At 33.2% G+C, this 22572-nt stretch overlaps 1 protein-coding gene across 1 annotated transcript; it reads left to right on the top strand.

Annotated features, from left to right (window-relative positions):
* The first annotated feature begins 13381 nt into the window (after positions 1–13381).
* On the top strand, positions 13382–16707 carry LOC118646187. The gene is made up of 2 exons (XM_036288554.1): positions 13382–15330; positions 15385–16707. Exons 1-2 carry the CDS (start codon positions 13474–13476, stop codon positions 16630–16632), a joined length of 3105 nt encoding a protein of 1034 aa, XP_036144447.1. The 5' UTR covers positions 13382–13473; the 3' UTR covers positions 16633–16707.
* The last annotated feature ends 5865 nt before the right edge of the window (positions 16708–22572 follow it).

A 22572-nucleotide genomic window follows, 5' to 3' on the forward strand; every position in this document is an offset into this window, starting at 1 on the left:
TTATTTAAATTATTGCCCAAGTGGAAATTGTATTTGGGCCCCGGCCGGGCTATAACCAGTTTTCCCGAATAATTATCGGGCTCTGATCGGGAAAACTATTCAGAACCTGCTTGGCTAGGCGACGCCTATCCTGACCAGAAACCCACCGGAAAGTCAAGGCAGGCTCCGGGCATTCCCGACTTGGGCCGGACTAGTATATGGGAAAGATTATAGCCATAGCCTAATCGGGACCCGATCACAGCTTTTCAAATATCCCGATTCAGCGGCAAATGTCCTTCTACCTGTTTCAAAATAATTCTCGGGCTGAAATAAATATACTACGTATATAAATAAGAAGCATTAGTTTATTATAAATAACATACGTGAAATAAACATTTTTAGATAATCTAAGCTATATACGTATATAAATATTGTATAATCATGAAAAAATTAAACCAAACATATAATAAAAACGCAGTAAATTAAGAAACGTACGTGAAATAATTTTTTTTTAATTAATAAACATTAGTTATATATAACGTACGTAAAATAAATTTTTTTTTATAGTTAATCGATATATACGTATAAAATATACTGTGAAAAAAAAAACAAATATATAATAAGAATACATTACATTAAAAAACATACGTGAAATGACTTCTTTTAAAGTATTAGAAAAAGTTTTTTATAGATGTTGCATTTATGTATTACAAACATACATTAAATAATTAAAATTAAAAAAATAAAAATAAAAAATTTGTTTTTAAATAAAAAAATTAATCCTTTCTTCTCCACTGTGATCGGTGTCCTTCCCTTTGGCATTAGATATACAATTACCGAGTGCAGTATACGAATCTTTTTCATTAATGATTGCACCGTGTTTGTTAGTCAATACATCTAGAAAAATATTTATTAGACATCGCTTAAATAAAAATACAACGACAACATATTCAGTAAATACAAATTTTCTTGGGGTATTTTTAATTATGTATAAATATTACCTATTGTAGCATTACAGAATAGAGTATTTTTAAGTACCATTTTCACTTCTACCTGCTTTTGAGCAGTGCATTAAAGAGCCAACCCCCGGGATAGATATTTTTTATCATGTTTGTCACCGATCTTGTCACATTGTTGTGACGATCGGCTAAAAAATGCAACGAAGCAAACTACAAAGATAACATTAAGTATAAAATATAAATTAACATTAAAATATTGTGCAATATAAGTGTAAAATTTGTAAGCACAAATAAATAAATCAACTTACATAGTCCCGCTTACAGTCCTTATTTGAATTTAAACACTCTTCAAAATCATTAAATTCATATAAGGATTTTGACGGCAAATTAATCTCATATTTCTCGGTAAATGTTTTGCTATTTACGCCCACACCATGCTGAATCATGTCAGAAGCTTCCAGTAGTGCCATAATAGTTTTTTGGTTTTTCTCAAGTAATTTTATTGATTGCAATATATCCTGTAACGCATCCATGAGAATTGTAAATGCTAAAAAATTAACAACCTATTGAAAGATGCTATACATTTTTTAAATATCTATCTACATAGTAAGGAAACAAGAAATGAAGGCTTTATCACGAGAGTCTATGTGCTCAAATTTTTTACTGTTCGTTTTTGAACCATTTCTTTCCACTGACAACGGTATCAAGGGACATGCTTCATTTTTACTTATATTGTTCGAAGAATGCTTTCGATCTGTAATACCAAACACAAACAACACATACAACACAAAATCATCGATAGAATAATAAATTCACTTCACATAATTAACAAATTTCATCCAATCACAATCTATTTGTTGCTGCTTGGTAACAGTCAAATCCTATTTTCAAGTCGTCTAAGGAAGAAGTTGAAAATGGGAAAAGTAGTGAAATTTTGATTATGACGACAGAATATCAATGTTTTTAAAATTTAACCGAGGAAATAATGAGCGGTTATCCCACTATATTGCAAACTAATTTTGAAAAAAAGTCAGTCCAACTGATACAGAGATAATAAAGTGAATACTTGACAATTAGTTGACTATGGAAATAACTAGTAAAATTAATAATAATAATAAATAAATAATAATAAATAAAATGTGTAATAAACAAATAAAATAATAATAAACTGATTAGTGCATACAATAAAAAATAATAATGAAGTAACTAGATCCGATAGAAAAATTTTTGGAAAAGTAGTGTAGAGTTAATTCAAAGTACAAACTTTATTTAAATTTACTCTATTTAAATTTACTACTAAATATATTTTTTGTAAATCTATTTTCGAGTAAAGTTTCATTTCAAGAAATTTAAATACTTTGACTAAAAATACAAAAAAAAAAGACTCCTGTTCTTTAATTATACAATACTTACTATTGTCTCCAATAGACTGACATTTAAGCTGTTTCCCTTGCATTTTATTCTTGGCCACATGATTTTCTGTATTTTGAGATGAATGTTTCATTGATGTTTTCGGTACTTTGTTTTGTACAGCACAATTTTTATATGTCATACATGGAAAGAAAGATAATAAATATTAATAACACATACAATATAATCCAAAATAGTAACTTTTCCTTAAAATGTTTTGTTTAATATTTAAGTAAATAAGGTCTGCGCGCGATTGTACCAACGTTATTTTGGCTTTAAGCAAGACTTAAATATGTGTCTGTCTTTATTTATTTAGAAAGAAAAATAAAGATTGATAGATCGATTAAGTTTCGCTTAAAGTCAAAATAACGTTGGTGCATTCGAGGCTAAGCAGTTCTAAAAGACCCTTAAATTTTACAGCATTAGAATTATGTAGATTTGTTTTTCTTACCATTTTCATCAATAAGCTGAAATTCTTTTTGTGATATTGTATGAGTTTTATGTTTTATGATATCCACCCTTTCCTTCGAACATTTTGATGAAGAATTTGCTTAGTTTTGCCTCCATGTGCTATAAACAAATACAAAATATTACAATATTGTTATCAACACACATTAATATATAAAAATAATTATGTGAGATTTCGAAACATACTTTCGGGTAATGAAATTGGCTTAACAAACATGAGTACTTTTACATCACTAAGCTCTTTTTTTAAAGCTCTTTGAAAGTTCAGATCATATTCATTTTTGCAAAGCTAACGTCAAATATTCATTGACGTTAGCTTTGCAAAAATAGCATGCTAACACACGTAAGAATGGAATAATCAACATTGATGATATTATGAATATAATTACAGATTCAGTATCCAACTTTTCAAGTGAATATAGGAGAAATCAATATTACTAAACGATTGATACTCTGATATTTTCTCAAGAATATCCTATTACACTTGAAAATATAGAATTTTCTAGAGGTTTAAGAAGACGAGTTACAGGTACAGGACAATATATTTCACTTCGACATGTTTTACACCGATTTTTATCAATTCCACCAGCAGTGCTTTTACTGCTATTGAAAAGTATATAGATGACTGTATGCACTCCTCTTCAATTGTTAACATTATTCTACTTGGTTACAAATTAAACAATTTAAAAACGCTAGTGAAAAAATTTATCCTTTATTCATTTATTATGATAAATTTGAGATAGGAAACCCATTATCCAACCCTGCAGGAATACATAAATTTAGAGCAGTGTATAGTTCAACAGCATGTTTACCTCCAAATTTAGCTTCTCAAATAAAAAACATATTTCTTTTCGCTTTATTTCATTACTCGGATTGTTTAACTGAAAATAGTACTCGAGCAGCTTTTCAACCAGTTATTAACGAACTAAATTATTTATCACGAGGAATTTCTTTAAATCTTTCAGAATTTCAGGGGGTTATTAAGTTTAAATTGAGAGCATTGCTAGGAGATAATTTGAGACTTCATTCTATACTTGGTTTCGTAGAAAGCTTTAATGTCAAATATTCATGCCGAATTTGCAAAGCTGATAAAAAACAAATGAAACAATTGTATTCTGAAGATATTTCATTATTACGAAACGACGAAAATTACGTAGCTGATGTAAATAATAAAAATCTTAATGAAACAGGTATCAAATATAAAGCTGTTTGGTACCCGCTTGACGACTTTAATCTTTTTAAACATGTGGCCGTTGACGTGATGTACGATATTTTAGAAGGTGTTGCCTGTTACAGTGTTACATAATGGTTTTAGTTATAAATGTATTGTTATTAAAAAAATATTTTACGTTAAAAAAATTAAATGACAAGGCAGAAGCTTTCGATTATGGCCCAAATACAAATAGTAAACCACCTTTATTGTCTTCAGAAAATCTTTTAAAAATAAAATGGAAGATATCCATTAAAATCTTTCATTATGTTCGGTACTTTTCTTGTTTAATATCTCATAAGATACCTGATGATGATGAGCATTGGGGTTTATATATTCTATTAAGGCGAGTATTGGATACGGCAATGACTGACTCTGTTAATACAAATATATGCGACCAGTTAAGATGAACAGTAAAGGAATTTAATGATTTGTTTTTAGAACTTAGTTCAACTACTCTTAAACCTAAATTTCATCATTTAATTCATTATGCAGGAATAATGGAAAAATTAGGTCCTTTGTGTAACTTGTGGTCAATGAGATACGAATCAAAACATAGAGTATCAAAAATGGTAGCTAGAAGTTCAGCTAATAGAATTAATATTTGTAAGAGTTTTGCAATTAAAAATCAATTGCAGTTGAATCATTTGTTTTTAGAAAATAAACTTCTTTCTAATTTTCAGAATTCTCGTAAAATGAAGAAAGTAAAATCCTCAAATCAGACATTTCTTTTAAGATAATTTAATTTACTACCTTCTACAAACTTATATAACGTGTCTATCGTTTTAATTAATAGTATTACATATAAACTTAATAATGTTTTAGCTTTACATTTTGATCCAGAATGCGGAAACACTGTTTTTTTTCGAAATTTCAAAAATTTATATTTGTTTAATTAATAAAAAAATATTTTTTGAGGGTCGCTTGTTTGAAACTATTACATTTGATTTTCATATTTATGCATATTTAATTGAAAAAACAAATCCCCTAATATTATCTCCATATTACTTTTGGACATTTTTACATTACAGTACGAAATTCCTTTGATTAAATCAATAATTGTTTCATTAGGATGATGTAATTCATTGTTATATATTCATACTTTGTAATCATTATATTATACTTATATTATGTGTTATACTTTCATACCTTGTATTCATTACTGTTACGTCCGGCGGGGTTTTAGGGAGCGTGCGAGCGGAATAATGAGGAAAAACGAACGAAAACGGATATTAGTTCAATTCATTTATTTCCGGTAACACCAGTCTTATTCTGGCCGGGATTACAGTGTCCGACCTCACTGGTTTAATTTCGAGAATTACGGGCCCTCGGTAGCCCGACTGGAAAGGAGTGTCTTGGCCTCGGGGCGTCCCGTTAATCGCGTCGGCCGTAGATGGCCCGGCGTCGGGGGTAGCCTCTCCGGGAGGCGGCGTTGGCGGTTTTGGCGGCGCGGGCGCGCTAACCGTAAAAAGCTCCCGAGGTGTCGGGAGAGGTGCCGTTGGGGCTCTAGCTAGCCCCTGAGGGAGTGGAGCCAAAAACACCCGCGGGTCGAATACTCCTCCGGACTCGTATTCTGCCTGGAGCCGCTTTAACTGAATACGGCGTCCAGCTCGCCGTCCTCTGCCCATTCTGTACGCAGTAATGCCATTTCTTTTATTATCGCGGGTATAACGCGTGGTTTGATATCGACAATTAATGAGGATGGGCTGGGGATTTCTTTATTTCGAGAATTATTTAGTCGCTTGATTGCCTTACAATTGAGATGGCATATAAGATTCGCGCGGAAATGCTCAGTCGGTCAGTGAGAGAGAAAGAGAGAGAGAGAGTCTGCGCCCAACCCCTCCGAGGAAACGCGGAAAGCGCGTTCTCGCGGGGAGGATCGGCGTGGCCGCGCTCTCGGGGAAGACGCGCGGACGTCGCGAGTCCACCCGATGCGCAAGCAAATCTCAATCTCCCCTCCCAAAGACACTATAGCGGTTATCTACCTTGGAAAGAGAAAAGAAGAAAAAAAACAATAGGAACTCATAGTACTGAAAAAGAGATGACCGCAAGTAGAACGATGAGTAGAGATAGTAGAGAGAGAGGAGAGCGATCAAGAGCAGATTGAGAGAGAAGCAGCACTCTGAGAAGCAGACTTTGGGGGAGACATTTCGCAGAGATGTGAGCCTTGACGGTTGATTGGCTATCTGATGGACTGGGTTTACTCCAACTAGCTTAGGGAGTTACTGAGAATGGAGAGGATCGTGAGAAAGACCGAGACGGAGAGAACCTGGTCGATGAGAGTTTTCTTTTAGGACCTCGACGAGTCCGCACATCGAGATTTCTGCGATCGAGGGACGAGTTATCGGACGAGTATGAGTGGAGATGGGATGCATGAGAATGAGGAGATGAGGTCTGATCCTCGTGTTTTGGAGAGATTAGACCTGAGTTCTTCGTGACTCGAGCCGAGAGAGAGAGCTCGAGTCAGACTTCCGGTATGAGACCGGTCCCTGACCTCCAGAGACAGATGCGCATACTGTGATTTCGACTGCCCTTGATTTCTCCTCGAGAGCAGTGAAGATCAGGTACCCCTGCGGATGATTCTTTACTGACGAGTGTGACCTGTTTAACCGCCGCAGAGACCGTAGAGCTAACCTGACGAGAGCCCTCGAAGAGAGAAGATTCTGAGATGATGGGAGCAGTCTTTGCTTATCAGAGCACGAGGAACGAAATATTCTCGGATCCCAGGGGATCTTGTTCGAGAGAGATGACTGCATGAGTCGAGAGTGGAGAGACTGTATGGAGAGAGAGAGAGAGAGAGAGAGAGGAGAGAGAGAGCAGCCGACGATGAGAGGAGAGATGAGAGAGCGATGAGAGACGAGAGAGCCAGAGATTGTGAGTGAGGAGAGAGAGGATGAGGAGAGAGAGAGAGAAAAGAAAGAGGGAAATGAATCGCTCAAAGTTCGTGTCGAATTAATCACTCACTTTATATATATATATATATATATAACGAAGGGGTAACACCGCTGAACGGCTAGCACCTTTACACTCACTTTCGCACTCTCGCTCGCCGTCGGATCTATACAATAATAATATATATATATATATATATAAAAAAAGGAAAACGTAAGAGAGGGTTAGGTGTGGAAGTTGCCGCCTCGATTCACGCGGATTGAGTATAATCTGCCGAGATGATCTAAGTCCGAAATCCACTATTTTAATCGTCACTCGAACGGCTAAGTCCGTGATCACGATTTTAATTCTCGCGGAAATATTCTAAGTCCGAAAAACAACTCTAACAATGACACTCTACGTACCTTCCGTCGGAATCGAGAAGGCAAAATCCCCGCTTCGCCCGCAAATCTCGCCTTATATACTTCAAAGTGAGGGTAATCGGGGGTAAAGAGCTATGAGCGGTGGGTCATAAATTACCCGACGCCTGTCAATTATTTCCGCAATTAGTCAATTTTTGTGTTTGATTCTACTTCCGTCGGATGGGATTCCGTTCCAGCGCTCATATTCTCCACTTGCGCGGAGCGGGACTATCGCCCACTCTTTTTAATCGAACGAATTCCTAACTCCAGTTTTTCACTAAGGACCCCGGGATACGGCGCTCAGTGACCACGGCGGTTCTGCGTGCTCCTCATCGCGCCCGGAGTCCGCTGGAGCCATTTAACGCTAATTAAGGACGCTCGGTCATCGCTGTCTCGCACCAAACACCTTCCCCCGATCGCGGGTGCATAGCCACGCGCAACAGCGGAGTTCCATCTCCTCTCCAACGAATCATTACCAAATTAATTTAATTAATTAACTTATGCGAGTTATTTTATCAGTCTGAGGCTGAAGTGCCTCAGAATGAATCTCCCAAAAAAAACACAAAAAAAAAGGGGTCGCCTCCCTTTGGAGACTTTTCGTTTCCCTCGGTAATTCGCTCCTAATTAGCGTTTTACGTCAAGCATGCGTGCCATACGTATGGACCGCATGCTTACGGCGCGTAAGGCCCTGAGCCCGGCGTGAACGCTTGCGCCTAGCTACCTGGCAACACGATTTTTCGGCGCGGTGCTCCGCATGCTCGTAACGGACGGTGAGAATGATTTAACCGGACGTAACAATTACATTATACTTGCTACAGTATATATTTTATATTTTTGTAAACAAATATGATAAATTAAGAAATAAATATATATGCAAATATAATTTTTATTTTTATCTAGTTTTACATATTTCCTCATCGTCATATGACTATTGATATTTTATCTTATTTGTGTGACATAATATGTATTATATAAGGTGTCTGCATAATAATTGGCATGATAACATTAGATTAGAAATTTTACCCATTAAATATATATATCAATATTTTCAAAAAATTTGTTCAAACTATATTGATAATTAACACGTTTACAAGCTGATAAAGTACATAGAGCTAAACAGAAAAATTTATATAATACATATAATTACTTCTGCATATTAAGATAATATTATAGAAAATTGGCGGGTATTCAATATATCTTGTACGGAAATTTTAGAGAAAAAGTCTCCGAACAAGACATACTTAAATATTTGTCGATTTTCTATAATGTATAATTAATATCTCCATAACTTATAAAAACGGTTTTATATAATATATATATTTGTTTTGTTCAGCTCTATATACTTTACCAACTCATAAACGTTTACGTTAAATATCAGTATAGTTTAAATAAATTTTTTGAAATTATTTATCAATATATTTAATGGAAAAATTCCAATCAATAATTTATTGATCGGATATAATATAATCGCACTATCTGTTTAATAAATAACAAACGGATATTTTCTAATCGGAACTTTTTGATCGGACGTTTTTGATCGGTCATTTTTCATCGGTTTTTTTTCGATTAAAGGAATCGGTAATATCCTTTCGTTACTTTTTAAACAGATTTTCCAATCAAATTTAAACGGATTTTTTTTTTGAGTGCATATTTCATTTAATAATTTGACTGCGTTATACTCATTATGAATATTATTTCGCTGCAAGCAGTTTATAAATTGATTATATTGTTCTTTTTGTATAGATATCGAATCGCGTTGTATATCTATTGAGCTATTATCAAACCGCATCGTACAGATAAAGAACCGTTATCAAACTGCTTCATATAACTGCCGAACCGCTATCGAACCATATCATACAGCTATCGAATCACTATTGAACCATTATCAAACCGCATTATACACTCAGAGAAAAATTTCCAGTCTTTTTCCGATAAAAAGGATCGGATTGTCCATTGAAAAAGTAAAAAATTACATTGAACGGATAAAAATTCCGTTCGCAGTTTATCGGAAATATTATCAGAAATATATTGATTGCAATATCCGAAAAAAATATCTGTTTGTTACTTTTTCAATAAATAATCCGATCATGTGCATTTAAAATTATCCATTGAAATTATTCCGATAAAATCAGATTTTTCCTGTCAATTTTTGACAGGATTTTATAGCTGTACACTGTAGTCCTATTTCTCCATTTGCATCCCTAGTAGAACAGTGCATTGGCAATACATTGGTCAACGTTGGCTAAATATTGGTTATATTAGGAAAATCTTGGCCGATATTGTCCAATGTAAAAATAATATTAATTATTAATAAAATGTTAATGCACTATTAGTATTGTAGTATCCATAATGACACCAATATTGGCTACTAAATAATTTCATATACATATATACTGCCAATATTGCAGTGAACATAATGACACACATATTGGTTAGTGAATAAGTCAAACTATATTACCAATAGACGATTTTTGGCGATCGTTTGGTACATGTACCAAGGTTGCTATTGGTAGAGGCGGAGCTTACTCTAGTAACATGTACTGTAATCATTACGCTAAAACGCATTGGTTCTTTTCTATACGTGCAAATTTAAAACTATGAAGAAAGAATAAAGAATAATAAAATATGAGTCTTAAAAGATATTTGCCTATTTTAATGAATGAAGTGTTTAATGATGACGAAGATGATGAAATATCATCAGTGGAAATTTATAAGCAATTTTTTTATTCAAAAAAAGCAAAGGAGAGGAATATTTATTTATTAATGTCATTTAAAAAAAGACAGAATTGTACCCGTCCCGGATTATACCGAATTTTAGGTAGATTTATCGAACATAACTTTTTTCTTAATTTTAAAATGAAACGGTTAACGTTTCAATCTTTACTGGAAGCAATAATACAACAAGAAATGCAAAAAGTATGTAATCATATAATCTGATAACATCAATATTTTAAAGTACAATTGTAAAGTTTGTTTTTTATTTCTGCACTGCTGCACTGGTGCAATAAGAATAAGACAAATATATTATTTCTTATTCTAATTTATTGCACTAGTACAGCAGTGCAGGAATAAAAAACAAACCTATAACTTTAGCAATTTACTGGAGGATTAGATCCAGTACAACCACATAAAATTCAACAAATAGCCTTATATTATTGGTCAAGTTAAATATCAATGGCACAAATTGGGGACAAATTTGATGTAGTAACATTTATCGTTTCGAATTGCATTAATATTTGGATAAAATGTATTTTAAGATTAGTACTGTTACGTCCGGCAGACTCCACGATTTCCCTTCGTCAGAGGAACAAATAATTTTACAAAAGAAATTCCGTTTCAACGGTCTCCGATAATTTTTATGTGTCTAGGATTAGTCTGTTAGAAACGTAATAACAAACATAGATGGACGAAACGACCAAGTAGATAATTCCGACTCCTTTGAATATTGAGTCAACAAATAATAAATTCTGAAGATAGAAATTCAAAAAACAACCATGGGATCTAAGCAAAGTTTCACGTTTGCTCACAAAAAATGAGCAATAAAGTATCTAAACATAAGCGAAAAATAAATAACCGTTTCCTCCATCTGCAACCCATACCGTAGCGCGTCTAGCACAATAGAAAAAAATATTTATCTCTTAAACCCAAAGGGAAGATAACCTACGCGATAGGTCGGATCCCTTCGATAAAATTGAAAGAATGTGGGAGGAAACAGAAAAACTTTCGACAGATTACTTAACGTATGATTGGGCAAAAAGGAAAAACTATTTCTCCAATAAGAAAACTTAGAATTCACCCACCACACAATCTTGAAAAAGAATCCTACCAATTAGAATATTTGAACCACCTATCTCTGGATCCTCCCCTTGTAAGACTCTATATATATATATATATATATATATATATATACCAAATCTTGAAGGGAGTCAGTTGTCTTTATACCAGTTAGTAATAGTAGGCAATAGTAGTCAGTAATGAAAGTATCAGTAATAAGAGTTTAGCAGTCAGTAATGGATAGTCAGTAATAGTAATGGAGAGTAAAGTTTTAGAATTACGTTTTTAGAGTTAGTTAGTTAGTTAGTAATCATGTAGAATCAGTGCGCAAGTAGACTTTAGTGCCGTTCCATCCGGGCAAGAAATCTATTCGATTCCGACAAATTTGCTCGAGAACCAACAATGAGTAAGTCCCACAATCATAATTTCTTTGGTTTTTACGTTACTCATGGTAACATCTCCCTTCCATTTTAATTCTTTAAGACACCCTCCTATTATTTATAAATAATTCTCTCTTAGAGTTTTCCGTCCCCCTTCTTTGCTCGGTTTGCGGATGCGAGCCCGGCAGCTCGAGAGTCCGACCGGTCGTTCCGGTGCGCGGATTCGGAGACGGTCATTCGAGAGTCCGACCGGCCGTTCCGGTGCGCGGATTCAGAGGCTGTTGCTCGAGGATCCGACCGGCCGTTCCGGTGCGCGGATTCAGAGGCTGTTGCTCGAGAGTCCGACCGGGCGTTCCGGTATGCGAATTCCGCCCTTAGTGTTCGAGAGTCCAAACAACAATTCACGGTTTTAATTTTCAAGAGTCTGCACTTTCCTAACCTTCTCTCTCCGAATTACTTAAGATATAATGTAACTCACAAACAAAAAGCTGCCCATTAGTTTTACACTTCCGAAATTTATATTAATAACCTTTGTGTTTTTTTTTATTTTATTAATAACCCTTTGTTAAACTTTTAAAACTTTTGTAAACTCAATCGAAAATCTATTTTTATAACCCTTTGCGTATTTTTAAACATTGTAAACTCTTGCGAAATTTATTTAGAACCATTCTTATAATTTAATCTTTATAAATTCATAGCCAACAAATTATGTTAAATCACGACTTCAGCGCTTATTTGTATTTCTTTATATTTTCATTTTTATTTGTTATTAGAATAAATACTTTTGTTAATTTTATGTGAAACTTTATCATTTATTTTAATTAACAACGACCTCGTCTATCCCGAACAAAGACTGCACCTGGTCTGATCCCGAGTTAAAGCGATTCAATTCGTTGACTCGAAACTTGGACCGACGAACGTACGACTCGAAACGGGTTATAGCGGGCCTATCGGCACGTTGACCTATATTTTTGAGTCATAAAAAGTGCGTTCGACCCGAGGCACATACCCTCCTTAAACTGTGTGCCTACGGGAATTCTACACGTTTTGTTACGTTCTTCCCTGCCTTACCTGTTCTCCCTGAGATATCCTTCCTACCGAATAAAGAGTAAAATCCCATAAGGCTGGACGTAACAGAACAATTAAAATTTTTGGGGGCTCGTCCGGGATCAATAGGTGTTGTCTTTGAGAAGGAATAAGATGAGGTCAATTTTGAAATAATGCTGAAGTCGATAATTTATATAAAATCATTTTAGAAAATTAAATCCAGACAATATCCAACTATATGCTTTCGTTCCTAATAAATAATTCCCTGAATTAATTATTTCCTTTTTTCAGTAGACAAAATTGCATGTGAAAATTGCATCAAACTGAACTCTTATTAATATGTATATTTTCGACAACCTTGAAAGAGTAATGATTCAGTCAGTGCATGAAACTAGATATATTTATGAGCGTAAACAAATTAAAATAATATCGAATTCAAATTTTTGCTATATTGTAATTCATTGTGATGGTCATTCCTTTATTTAACGGCCAAAAAATATAATCAGCTTTTACCGGAAAAAAAGGGGGTAAAATCTATCCCGGCTGTAGAGGTCAAATTTTAATTTACACAATTAGTAGAACAAAAGGATTATAAGTAAAGTGCGTGTTATCCAAGATGAAGATTTCGATAATTTGCCCAATTGACAAAATATTTAGAGCTAAATTTTGGTTTATTTAAAAACTTTTTACAAAGAAAACTAGGTTGCATTTATAAAAAAAAAAAAATAAAATACATTGTCGTCTTCGTAAATTGAGTAAAAAATAAAAATTACGTAAACAATAAAACTATCGTATAAAATTTCAGAAATGTTCTTTTTCTTAAAATATTAAAACGTCGTGAAATGTTTTATAAAAAAAAAAAAATTTTTTAAATCAGAAATAAAAAAAAAAAAATTTTAGACGCTTGCATAACCATAGCCGATATCTCGTAAATAGAAAGAGAGCTTCGTACAATGGCATATTTCCGATCAGGGCAGGATAATATTTCAGGTAAAAATCAAAGTATTAACCGGTTATGGAAAAATTGCCAGCTCTGTTATAAGAGAGGACACTTAGCCTGTAATTGTAGAACACAAATCCAATGTCAAATTTGCAAAATCCACGGGCATGCAGCCGACAAGTGTTACTTCCGCGATGCTCAATCTCAACAACCCGTTAATGTAGTACAAGAAAATTACGTCATTTGCCAGTTATGTTCTAAACCCGGTCACCATGCTAAATTTTGTAAAATTTATAAAACTAATGAACAAAATAAGCCTTACGTAATCTGTCAATGGTGTGATAAACCGGGTCACACGGCTAATAATTGTTGGAAAAAGCAAAATAAACAATATAACATAAATAAAAAATCAAAAATTGCATGCCAAATTTGTTATAACTTTGGGCATATAGCTAAAGATTGTCGATCTAAATTAGAGCAAACCGCAGTATCTGTAGATTCATTATTCTGTCACTATTGTAAAAAACGAGGGCATCTTCTTAAGAATTGTAAACTACGTATCACAAGTAATAATTATATGAATGAGCCGGAAAACTCCGATGGCTTCCTCGAAGTCAGGTATGCAATTGGGGACCGAACGAGTTCCACATCCATGGGCGTCACAGAAAATGTTAACCAAAATGCTTGGGAACCCCGACCCGTAATGATAAACCTCGACAAACACAGTCGTCCGCCTACTGTTCAGATAAAAATTTGTGAATCAACTTCTCCTATAACTTTCGCATTAGATACAGGTTATGAAATAAATTTAATTAAAGAAAATTTTGTGCCCAAAAATAAAACAATCAATTACGACAACATATTAGAATTAAATGGTATTTACGATTATCCGACTTACACTCTAGGAGAAATTAATTTACTTCTTTACGGAAAGGAAATAACTTTTCATATTGTAACTAACGACTTTCCGATCTTACAACCAAGTATATTGGGCAATGATTTTTTTTATCAAACTTCCGCAAAAATAAATTATGCAAAGGGACATTTAGACGTTTTTGGAATTAATCTACCCTTCTTTTCACCTGAAATGATTATAGTAGCACCACGATTAAAATCGCCATTTTATATTAGAGTAGAAAACCCTGAAATAAGAATCGGGGATATACCTAGATTAAAAATAGCGCATGGAATTTATGCGATAGAAACTCTAGCGGAAGTTAGCTCAGGAAAGGCGTATATAGATGTTGTAAGTAACTTGGACGAAGAAATAGAAGTCCAGGTACCAACCCTACGTCTTAGATCTTTCTCAATTGTTGATCAAGAAGTCTCTAATAAAATTTATGAGGAAGAAATAAAAGAAAATATTAACAATAAAGATAAAACGAACAACAATTGTAACGTAAATTTGAAAAACGATGAAGACAAAATTATAAATGAAAATAAAAACATAATAGAAGAAGAGAATAAAACAATAAATAAAGAAATTCAGATGTTAAATAAAAAAGAAGGGATAATTGAAAACAAATCCGAAGACGAAATTGAAATTAAAGAAAAAGATAAACATACACTAACACAAAAAAATAAAAATTTGAAGGAAAAATCTATTCTAGAACAAAAATCAGGCTCCTATGCCTCTCCCGAAGTTCTAGATTCCCGAATTGGAGGGGGAAATTACCAAACCCCTCGTGAATTAAGTAGTGATCCAAAAGTCGTTGGAAATGAGGATTTCCATATCTCTCCTGGATTGCCCAGAGATCCAAGAATTCTTGAGGAGGGAAGTTACCAAACCTCTCTTGAATTGACCAGAGATCCAAAAATCCATGAGGGAGGAGATTTTCAAACATTCCTCGGGCTGCCCAGGGATCCAGAAATCCTTGGAGGGGGAAGTTACCAAACCTCTCCTGTTTTAATTGATGATCCAGAAATCCTTGGAGGGGGAAGTTACCAAACCTCTCCTGTTTTAATTGATGATCCAGAAATCCTTGGAGGGGGAAGTTACCAAACCCCTCGTAAATCAATAAATAATTCTGAAATCTTAAAGGGAAAGGAATATCAAATCCCCCTTAAAAATTATGATACAATAAAGGAAGATCTCCAAAATTCTATAATGTATTCTTCAGTCGATTGCAAGGAGGGAAGCAACCAAACCTCACTATGTAACACGACACGATTTTTCTTAAAGGAGTCAAAAACAAAGAGCTCCTTAGTTTATCTAAAAAAATTAAAATTCACAAGAATCGGAATAAATATAAAAAATAAATATAATAAAAATAACAATTCTCATATTGCTATCGAAGAGCTTATAAGAAGAACTAAGTTTTATAATGCAAGAAAATTATATGATTCCAAGAAGAAAAATAAACCACTTTCAAAAATCCTTGTATCAATGCAAGTCCAATCACAGAAGATAATAGAAAAATTTATGCGGAGAAGAAAATCGAAACATAAAGAAGAAATAAACAGCAATGAAATTAATGACGATAAAATTCTTAACCTTAATGATCCGGAAAATGCAAAATTAATTTCCACGATACTGAAGGACTCCAATGAAAAGGACAAAGGCTACGAAGACTTCAACTTCTCTGATGAAAAAAGGGGAGATTCATTATCTAACGATGTACCTGTTAAGAACTCTAACCAAATGTTATTTACATACGAGGAAATGTATCAACCGCTAAAATTACAAATTAAAGAAAAGATATCAGTCCATGAGTCTTTTAAATCTAACAAAATACAATTTCAAGACCGAAGAAATTATAAATTTATTACTATTTTATACTACATTATTAGTATGATTACTACATTGTTATACATTTATCATTACATTTGTCAACATTTGTCAAAATTATTCAAGAGCTTGAAGAAATATAAATACGAACCTGAGGAAATCGAGAACAGAAATGATCCCCCGGACAAAGGATACCTTACCTACGATGAAGACATAAAAGACAAGAAACAACTAGATTCGCAAGAACAAAAAAATAAAATTGAAGATAGAAATGATCCTCCAGACAAAATAAATGATATCAAGGATGATGGAAGAACACGCGACAAGGACGAAGAACTAAAAAAGGATGAACAAAACCAAATTCTAAGCAAGTTACGAATAAATCCTCCACTAGTAATATACAACTATTTAAAAATATTACAATCAATATCCACAATCTGTTAATATTATAAAAAATAATATACGCACTTCAACTATATCGACGAGAAATCTTTAGATCCCAGCCTATGAAAAAAAAAACAACAAGATTCTAATTCTAAGTTTTCTTACATTGAATAAACTAAAAATAAAATTTAAAAAATTATACAGCCTACTCATCAGCAAGAGATAACAAAAGGCTACAAATTGACAATATTTGGAATCCTTAAAAAGCCTCTAAAACCATGAAAATATTTTGCAAAATAATAAGTTATATTACCTCACTTTCAAATCACATGCTGCGACATGTATCTCTATCCATTTAATGGATCCTTGAATCACATGCTACGTCATGTAGGAAAATTTATACACTACATCCTTCTTCATCATTTCTAAACAATTATCCCGCCACACAAAAAGGAACCCGAGAAGAATAGATACGAATCCTTAGGAAAAAGGGGACAATAAATGCAACAATAATCTAAGCTCAAGCATCATGGCGAGAGCGAAGACAAACAAATAATTATTGGCTGGAATCAAGATAAAAGACATCCAGCACATCACAAAGGATAGCAGCATATGAAATATAAATTTATAGTAGATAAGGAATAGATAATTGTAAAATTCTTTAATAATGTCAATTGTTAGTTTTATTCTTATAATACCTTTATTTTCGCGACAAAAATAACATATAATTTTAGCTTATAATTGAAAGAATAACAAATAGAATAATAATTACGTAACCAAGATTGAATAATAAAAAAAAAAATATATAGATAAAAAAAAAACTAAGAATCTTTAATTTTTTTTTTTTTAATTTAAAAATATTCCTAAAATTTGTAAAAGAAAAATAATTGTGTTAAAGAATCAATATATTCAAAGGTTTTAACTAAGCTACAAGCTTTAACTCAATATTCAATCTTATTTATAAGCCTAATAAAATCTTAGTTTGATAAGATTCTATAATCTAAGTAATCGTTATTATTGCGTCAAAACAAAATATTCCGTTTAGAAATTTCGCGTGACAAGTCGAATGAATGATATACAATAATTGTCCACGCTGCAATTGCGTCTTTTCTTCATATATAAACCAAGTTAAATTATAAAACGAAGTAGAAAAATAACCAAGAAATATAATATAACTTAAGCGAATCAGACATTAATGAATATTGGAATTCATATTTAAGATACCTTTTCTCTCTATCAATATTTTCATCGACATTAAAGTTACATATATTAATAATTTTATATCTTCATTGTTTTATACTAAACATTAATTTAAGGTTCAAATTTATATTGCATATTTGAATAAGATGTAATGTTACGAAAACTTGTTACATAACATTGTTCCATATTGCCAAAATAAGGCAATTTTAGAATTTAAATGTTACTATAAGACAAATTAATCATAGTGTTTCAGAAGTTTTCCTTTTCTATTAAAAGGAGATATATGAATATAATATAATAAATGCTTAGATAAAAGAATAAATTAAAATAAAATTATTTGAATAATAACAATTTAAATAGATCACCTGAGTGTCAAAAACAAATCCGGCAAAATGCCGCTTTACTCTTACAAATTTTAAGCGAAGAATGAAACCTCGCTAATTGATTATTTGATCCAATTCCGGCACTTGATGCCGTTCAGATGTGTTGCTCTGTTTGAGAACTCATCTTCTGCAAAATCATAACTACTCTAACCCTGCGCGAAGATATCGGCAGGATGAATTGATTATTTGTCGCCCTCCTGAAATTAATATAAAAGAATTTTATTTGATGCAATATAAAAAGTATAACAGTGGTAAAATTGGCGACACACCTATATCAACAAATGTTGATATGCCTGTGGAATGCGATGCACAGGATCGAGAAATACTCAATTGTCTCTGGACAAAATCCGTTCTTAATGAAAAAAAAAAAACCAAGGAAAAAGGGAGAATAGAAAAACCTAGTTGACACTCACGTGATTCTAAAATATTTTTAGAAAAAACAAGAGAAAAAAAACATAACGGTAATAATAATTTTAGAAAAAAAAGGGAAAGCTTTGAAATATATTTAATACAAATTTTTTTTAATTAAGAAAATTTATAAATTAAAAGCGCGTATACATGCGTAAAACAACTTATTAAGTGAATTATAATCATTATCTACTGCGTAAAAATGTGCGTACATACGAATAATCTAATTTAGAAATTAAAATAAAACATACACGTGTAAAGGAAGACGAAAGAGCAAGAAAGGATTTTAAAGATTGCCTTTTCCTTCCTCTTTCTTAAGAGACAAGCGTTGATATAAATAAATACCTAAACGAAGGAAAAATAGGATATTAATGCGATACAAAATAAATATAATAATCCATGAAAAAGAGAAATCGTTGCTCAGCCTATTAAATTCTGCAAATGTTGTGTTCATACGCCCCCAACATTTGTCTAAGGCGGGGAGTGTTACGTCCGGCAGACTCCACGATTTCCCTTCGTCAGAGGAACAAATAATTTTACAAAAGAAATTCCGTTTCAACGGTCTCCGATAATTTTTATGTGTCTAGGATTAGTCTGTTAGAAACGTAATAACAAACATAGATGGACGAAACGACCAAGTAGATAATTCCGACTCCTTTGAATATTGAGTCAACAAATAATAAATTCTGAAGATAGAAATTCAAAAAACAACCATGGGATCTAAGCAAAGTTTCACGTTTGCTCACAAAAAATGAGCAATAAAGTATCTAAACATAAGCGAAAAATAAATAACCGTTTCCTCCATCTGCAACCCATACCGTAGCGCGTCTAGCACAATAGAAAAAAATATTTATCTCTTAAACCCAAAGGGAAGATAACCTACGCGATAGGTCGGATCCCTTCGATAAAATTGAAAGAATGTGGGAGGAAACAGAAAAACTTTCGACAGATTACTTAACGTATGATTGGGCAAAAAGGAAAAACTATTTCTCCAATAAGAAAACTTAGAATTCACCCACCACACAATCTTGAAAAAGAATCCTACCAATTAGAATATTTGAACCACCTATCTCTGGATCCTCCCCTTGTAAGACTCTATATATATATATATATATATATATATATAATACCAAATCTTGAAGGGAGTCAGTTGTCTTTATACCAGTTAGTAATAGTAGGCAATAGTAGTCAGTAATGAAAGTATCAGTAATAAGAGTTTAGCAGTCAGTAATGGATAGTCAGTAATAGTAATGGAGAGTAAAGTTTTAGAATTACGTTTTTAGAGTTAGTTAGTTAGTTAGTAATCATGTAGAATCAGTGCGCAAGTAGACTTTAGTGCCGTTCCATCCGGGCAAGAAATCTATTCGATTCCGACAAATTTGCTCGAGAACCAACAATGAGTAAGTCCCACAATCATAATTTCTTTGGTTTTTACGTTACTCATGGTAACATCTCCCTTCCATTTTAATTCTTTAAGACACCCTCCTATTATTTATAAATAATTCTCTCTTAGAGTTTTCCGTCCCCCTTCTTTGCTCGGTTTGCGGATGCGAGCCCGGCAGCTCGAGAGTCCGACCGGTCGTTCCGGTGCGCGGATTCGGAGACGGTCATTCGAGAGTCCGACCGGCCGTTCCGGTGCGCGGATTCAGAGGCTGTTGCTCGAGGATCCGACCGGCCGTTCCGGTGCGCGGATTCAGAGGCTGTTGCTCGAGAGTCCGACCGGGCGTTCCGGTATGCGAATTCCGCCCTTAGTGTTCGAGAGTCCAAACAACAATTCACGGTTTTAATTTTCAAGAGTCTGCACTTTCCTAACCTTCTCTCTCCGAATTACTTAAGATATAATGTAACTCACAAACAAAAAGCTGCCCATTAGTTTTACACTTCCGAAATTTATATTAATAACCTTTGTGTTTTTTTTTATTTTATTAATAACCCTTTGTTAAACTTTTAAAACTTTTGTAAACTCAATCGAAAATCTATTTTTATAACCCTTTGCGTATTTTTAAACATTGTAAACTCTTGCGAAATTTATTTAGAACCATTCTTATAATTTAATCTTTATAAATTCATAGCCAACAAATTATGTTAAATCACGACTTCAGCGCTTATTTGTATTTCTTTATATTTTCATTTTTATTTGTTATTAGAATAAATACTTTTGTTAATTTTATGTGAAACTTTATCATTTATTTTAATTAACAACGATCTCGTCTATCCCGAACAAAGACTGCACCTGGTCCGATCCCGAGTTAAAGCGATTCAATTCGTTGACTCGAAACTTGGACCGACGAACGTACGACTCGAAACGGGTTATAGCGGGCCTATCGGCACGTTGACCTATATTTTTGAGTCATAAAAAGTGCGTTCGACCCGAGGCACATACCCTCCTTAAACTGTGTGCCTACGGGAATTCTACACGTTTTGTTACGTTCTTCCCTGCCTTACCTGTTCTCCCTGAGATATCCTTCCTACCGAATAAAGAGTAAAATCCCATAAGGCTGGACGTAACAGTACCAATACTAATACAATGGCTTACTGTTAACCAATGAATAAAAATACAAGAAAAATTCAGAAATATTGCAGGTTTTCCAGGTATAACTAATATTGCATTTAAGATAATAAAATATTGCAAATATTATGATGATGAAATGTATAGGGTTTATTGTAATATTTAAGTAATTGGAGCAATCAATGGTTGCCATATAAATGTAATAGCATCAAATATGCATCAAAAATGTTATCAAAATAAATATATGACACATTCAATAATTATGCAAGGAATATGTACAGAAGATTGTCTATTTACAAATGTATATGTCGGTCATCCTCGATCAGCTAATGATTGCAGAGTTTTAACGAATTCAAGCTTATATATTAAAATTGAAGCAAATGAGTATTCTCCATATTTTTTACCAAATCAACATTTATTAGGAGACAAAATATATTTTATAAAAGAATAGCTTCTACCTCCTTTTAAAGATTATGGAAATATTACACATATGCAAGCAACATATAATAAAATACATAGCAATACAAGAGTCAAAAATTGTTTTGGTTTATTGAAAGGTCGGTGGCGAAGGCTGAAATATATAACAATATATAAAATAGAAAAAGCTTCAAATATTGTGATGGCATGTTGTGCTCTACATAATTTTTATCTTATAAATAATGACTTGACCGAAACACTATTAGATATTAATATTGAAAGAATCAATACAATACAAATTCCCAGAAGAGATAATGAAAGAAATTTTGCAATTGATAAAAGAAATATTATCATGATGCAATTGTTAGAAAGATATAGAAGCATATACCCAGCTAGCCAGGCCTGTTAAAATCACATATCGTGAAAGCTTTACAGCAAGGATTGTTTCAATTTTGACAACAATTTTATGACAAGTAATTGTCTGTTGCTTTGTTTTCTAAAAGTTTCGAGCAAATTTACGGCAAAAGTTTTCATCACACAATGCTGCAAATAACAGAGAAAGACTTGTACATAAATATTACGTATAGAAATTACAAGATTTGTTCCGACACGATAAAATGCAAAATTTAAGCAAATAACAGAGCAAACCTTGCTACACGACATGACAATAAATTTATGGCAGAAACAGGAAATCTTGTTAAGCACAGAATAACGGCAAATTAGTAGCAAAAACAAAATAAAACTTGCCGAGCATACTTTCGCAACAAAATTGCGACAAGGTGTGTCCGTAAACAGCTTAGTTTTTGTTGGCAAGGCTTGTCGCAAATAGTATGACGCACATTTTATGCAAATAACAGGGTTGCATTATCAGGTTTTAAACTTTATTTCTGACTTTACTATCTATCTCGAGATGGCGCATTTCTCGTGAAAAAGATTTACCTACTGGATTAATAAAAGGGGCTCGTCGAGAACAGAGAACCAAGTACGATTGCACCATTCACATTTGATATTTGACTAATCAGTCTAATATTTCATTTTTGTTGATCTAAATTTCGACAATATTTGTCCTGTTCTTGCCACAAA

The sequence above is a fragment of the Monomorium pharaonis genome, chromosome 1 (assembly GCF_013373865.1).
Source record: "Monomorium pharaonis isolate MP-MQ-018 chromosome 1, ASM1337386v2, whole genome shotgun sequence".
NCBI lineage: Eukaryota > Metazoa > Arthropoda > Insecta > Hymenoptera > Formicidae > Monomorium > Monomorium pharaonis.